General features: G+C 38.9%; 1 protein-coding gene across 1 annotated transcript; it reads left to right on the top strand.

The window, feature by feature from the left end:
* Positions 1–822: 822 nt before the first annotated feature.
* Positions 823–2330, top strand: LOC143757420 (uncharacterized). The gene is made up of 3 exons (XM_077248527.1): positions 823–1246; positions 1361–1517; positions 1641–2330. Exons 1-2 carry the CDS (start codon positions 863–865, stop codon positions 1436–1438), a joined length of 462 nt encoding a protein of 153 aa, XP_077104642.1. The 5' UTR covers positions 823–862; the 3' UTR covers positions 1439–1517; positions 1641–2330.
* Positions 2331–4689: the final 2359 nt, after the last annotated feature.

Genomic DNA, 4689 nt, shown 5'->3' with positions numbered 1-4689 from the left:
GAAACACGCACGGCAGGCCTTCATCGCAGCAGCAAAGGTCTTAACTGCATCCTCTATTTCGATTCTCCGTCACATATGAAACAGCCAGCCACCGCTGTCAGCGAGCCGAGCCGCCGTATTGAAGCACTGAGGGCGAGCGCGCTGCGCCCATACCTCCGGTTCAGTTTCCCGAGCCCACGAAGTGCGGCGAAAACATTTTCGGTGTAACTGCCAGACGGTTCATCTCGTCTGCGACAATCTTTGCGGCATCCATCTTCATTGAATTTTGATATCAGAGAGAGCTGGCCAGAGCACAGCATAATAAGTAGCCATGTGGTTGACTTGGAGGGCGGGGGCAAAAGCGCCGGGTTATTCAGTATGGAAATACACACAGACAATGACACGCCACGCCCCTACTGCATGCTAGAATCTCCGAAAACAAGCCGATTTCAACCTCAAAATGTAAGCTTTTAAATATACCAATACTGCTATCTCAAACATGGAGAGGCTTCTTCGTGATTTCAATTAACAGATTCTCCAAAAAATTGAAAATCACCAATTTTGAAAAAAAACTCTTCTTTCTCATTTTGCTCGAAAGTTGTGCTGCCGACTTGTGTCCCTGGTTTCTGTGACGGGTCACATATTTCACACACATTTACTTCACTTTACTTTATTAATGACCATTAAAGGGTGATTTGTTGCATGAGAATAAATAGCGCAAATGCAGAATAGCATCAATATAGTATATTTGTCTTTATTGTATATTTATCTTTATTAGACAGTTATGAATAGACACAAATTTAATTTAATCTAATCAAAGTTCCCTCTCTCCCTCAGTCTCCTACAGTTACACTTTCCCTCAAACCCTCTCCAGCCAGGACCAATGTACTTCCTGACCCCACGGAAATGTGGCCTATTTGGTGTTTCCTGTGAAGGGCTGCAGAAACAGGTGAATTACCTGATTGATGAAGGCATGTCATCTACTAAGGGAAGCAATGAAGTCATCAGCTACATGCATAATTTCTTCAGCAACTTTGGAGTTGGAGAAACAGAGGTGGATCTTCATTGTGACAACTGCAGTGGGCAGAACAAGAACAACTCCATGCTCTGGTACCTTGCCTGGCGGGTTGGACACAAGCTTCACAATAAAATTGAAATCCACTTCCTTATTGCTGGGCACACCAAGTTTTCCCTTGACCCAGGCTTTGGACTCATCAAGCAAGCCTACATGAAGACAAGAGTCAACACTTTGGCAGACATCGCTGAGGTACTTTAACTTTACTTTGCTTTAATGACTTCAGTGCTGTTTTCTGTTCTGCTTCAATTAAACATTTAACTGAAGATCTTTTTTTCCATCCTCTCTTCTCTTTTTTGTCACCAGGTTGTGGAAAACAGCTCTCCTGTGAGTCACCTCAATATCCCACAACTTGTTGGAAATCGACAGAGGGCAAAGTTTTAGTCCAGACCTTTGACTGGCAGCAGCATCTGACTCGCCACTTCCGTAGACTCCCACAGATCAAGAGTTATCAGCACGTCAGGTAATTGAAACTTTCACATTGTGTACATACAATATAACATAGCAACAACATACACATGACAGTTTTTTTATGAGAAAATACATTGCCATGTTTAAAATGCCTTATATGCTTTTTCTGTCACAGCTTTGACGCCAAGAGACCAGGTGTGGTGCTTGCAAAAAGTCACCGTGATGCACAACCTGTCGAATATCAGCTACTGCGTGACAGAGCAGATCTGCCCCCTATCGACGGTCTTCCTGTCCTGGCCCCACCTGGACTGAAAATTGACAGGCAGACCTATCTGTATGAAAAAATCAGGCCATTCTGTGCTGACGAGGCAAGAGACATCACATGCCCAGCGCCAAGGGTCACAACACAGAAGAGTCCACAGAAGAGGATGCGAATGTAATATCATTGGACTGTGTCACAAAGACCTTTGTTTTATGCTGCTATTACCAAGTAAAAGTGGTCAGGAGGGCCAGCTCTGTCTTGGGGCCCACTGGACTTTGTGGAGGAGGTGAGTGAGGGGACGGGGAGGGTGTTGGCCAAGCTCACATCCATCATGGACAACACCTCTCACACACTGCACAGGACAGTCGAGAAGCAGCTCTGTTTACAACACATGCAATGTCACTTTATCAACCAACCACCTGAATTTAGTTTTAGAGACTAATTTATCAAGGAGATGTCAACTTTAATTGCTTGTGACACCAGTTGTGAATGGGGGAAGGGGAGTATTGCCGTGTTGTAAAGCGCTTTGTGTTACATTCTTGTATGAAAGGCACTCTAAGCAATGTTTGATTGATTATGGAAAATAAAAAGAATATATCAATCGATCAGTTTATTGCTTATTTATCATTAGCAAAAGTTTGTGTTTCATGTTGCACGAGTACACCGAAGAAAATTCATAGTCTGTGAAACCTTTCATTGACAATGGCAATAAAATCTATTCTGATTCCGATTCATACCTGGATTCATACTCCTATACTGTATGATATACATGTATATTATAGCACATCCTGTTTCTGATTTGAACATTCTCTAGAGTTTATCTTATTTTTTATTCAGTGTACATAAGAGTTGCCTATACAGTTTTATCGGTAGATGCTAAGTGACATTTATTTATATATTACCTGTTTGCAAACTTTTATTTTTCTTTGATGGCACATTTTCCTGACATTTTTGCTCCCCCTGTGCTTTACAGCTTTACAGGGGGGAGCTTTACAGGGGGTATGGCTTATGTAAATGAGATGTAAATGAGCCCTATTGTCACTCCCAGCAGGAGAGAGAGGTGACAACTGCACAATCTTTAGAGGCCGTTTTCTCATCTTTGAGCTTTTTTGAGTGCCTACCTTCAAATGGCCACAACTTCTCCAAATATTATCAGATTTCCATGTGTTACACATCGTTGGAAAGCTTGGAGACTACACTTTCAGAATCCATGACTAACTCAAAATGCCCCAGAACCTACTTGCGTCTCTACTTTCCGTGATCGGTCAAAAATATTGGAGAGAGTCATTTCTCCCACCCCCTCCTCCTCAGACTCCTCAGAGCGCAATTGAAAATAGAAAGCGTCACGATGAGCCTTACACTGTAAACACATCTCCAATATTTATCTGCATTTTAATATGCCTCTTGTCATTGAGCTTTTTAGGAGAATGCCATAGCATTTAAGTCGGTTGGAATCTGTGATCTCTGACCAAATTTGTTTGTTGGCTTTCATGGCTGCAATACATTGTGTTTTCCGCTGGCAAACCGGGCAGTCGAAATTCTACTGGGTAAAATTGCAGTTGGCCTGATCACAGAGACCAAAACTTCAAAAAGACATTCAAAACAGAACGCACATTTCAAAGTAGAATAACTGGCTGTACCATTGTTTTTCAGAGAAACAGGTATTTGAATTTAGCATGTTTCTTAAATCTCTGCTAATATATTTTGATATTTTTGTGCTTTAGCAAAGTAAAAAAATTTGATCCAGCACCTTTAAAATTATGCTGTTGTACTGTATATTAGCACAGCTGGGTTTCTTGAGGGCTTGTGCAGAAAGCTTGCATGGAATATTTGGATCAGTTCATTTCAAGAAGTAAAGTTGTTATTTAACTATGCAGCAAATGTGTTGATTGATAGATTTAAAAGATGACACTCAGTTAGCAAGAAAATGTTTATTTATTTTATTTACATTATTTTCTCCCCTCTGCCCATGTACAGTACCTCAGTAAAATAGGATAAGTATGACCCACTTTAGAGGTGGTTGATATGACCAATTTAATTCAAACAAAACAAAGGAAATGTATTTTAATATTTAGAAATTCGCCTAATATAGGAGCAATTTTCAAAATCACATCCTGGTTTTACTCTACAAAGGGAAGAAATCACAAAACAGCAAAAGAAGAAGTAAAAGCTTTTAGTTTCTTGTTTTCAGGGACAAATCATTTAATAATGAGTGCTGACAGGGCTATTTCTAAGAAACTTGATGATACAGTAAATTTCACTTGTATTGAGGAACTGTCTAGATTAATCATGGGTGAAGAAATGTTATTTCACTTTGTCCAGTCTGCAGCATTGGTGTTTTCTCAGCGGAGGCAGTGTCACTTCAAAAAAAACTGGCATGAGAAAAATAATCAAAAGTTAAAAAATGAAACCAATATGAGATGAAAATGGCTAACAGCCATTTACTGTTATAATGTTATAATGACACCCATAATGTTACAAAGTGAAGCTTAATAATTAGCCAAATGACAGATTGTATTAAAGGAATAGTTGACACAAAAATGAAAGTTCCGGCATCTTTTATTCACCCTCAAGTTGTTCCAAACCTGTATGAATTTCTTTCTTCTGTTGAAACCAAAAGAAAATATTTTGAATAACGTCGGTAACCAAACAGTTGATTGGCACCATTGACTTCCATCAACTATTTGGTTACAGACATTCTTCAAAATATATTTTGTTTTCAGCAGAAGAAAGAAATTCATACATGTAGTAATTATATAATGATATATGGTTTTAACAAATAATACAGTTATTTAAAAATACAAATATATTACATTAGTTAGGGTTATTGATAAAAGCATGTTATATAGTGTTTATATGCTTTTACAAATTAAAACTATGTAATAATTCAGCAAATTGTTAACATGAATTTCCATTGGACTAAAAAATTCAAAAGCAAGACAAGGTTTCTAATTTGAGAAGT

The sequence above is a fragment of the Siphateles boraxobius genome, unplaced genomic scaffold, assembly GCF_051911475.1.
Source record: "Siphateles boraxobius isolate OS27281-9 unplaced genomic scaffold, OSU_SipBor_1 11, whole genome shotgun sequence".
NCBI classification, from domain to species: Eukaryota; Metazoa; Chordata; class Actinopteri; order Cypriniformes; family Leuciscidae; genus Siphateles; species Siphateles boraxobius.
The sequence above is the reverse complement of the archived record's forward strand: the minus strand, read 5'-3'. Positions and strand labels throughout refer to the sequence as shown.

What these genes read in the sequence shown, in the direction of transcription:
- LOC143757420 (XM_077248527.1), top strand. Translation starts at nt 863, where the DNA reads ATGTACTTCCTGACCCCACGGAAATGTGGCCTATTTGGTGTTTCCTGT. An exon ending in CTTTGGCAGACATCGCTGAG is followed by an intron (nt 1,247 to 1,360) that starts GTACTTTAACTT and finishes TTTTGTCACCAG; the next exon opens with GTTGTGGAAAACAGCTCTCC.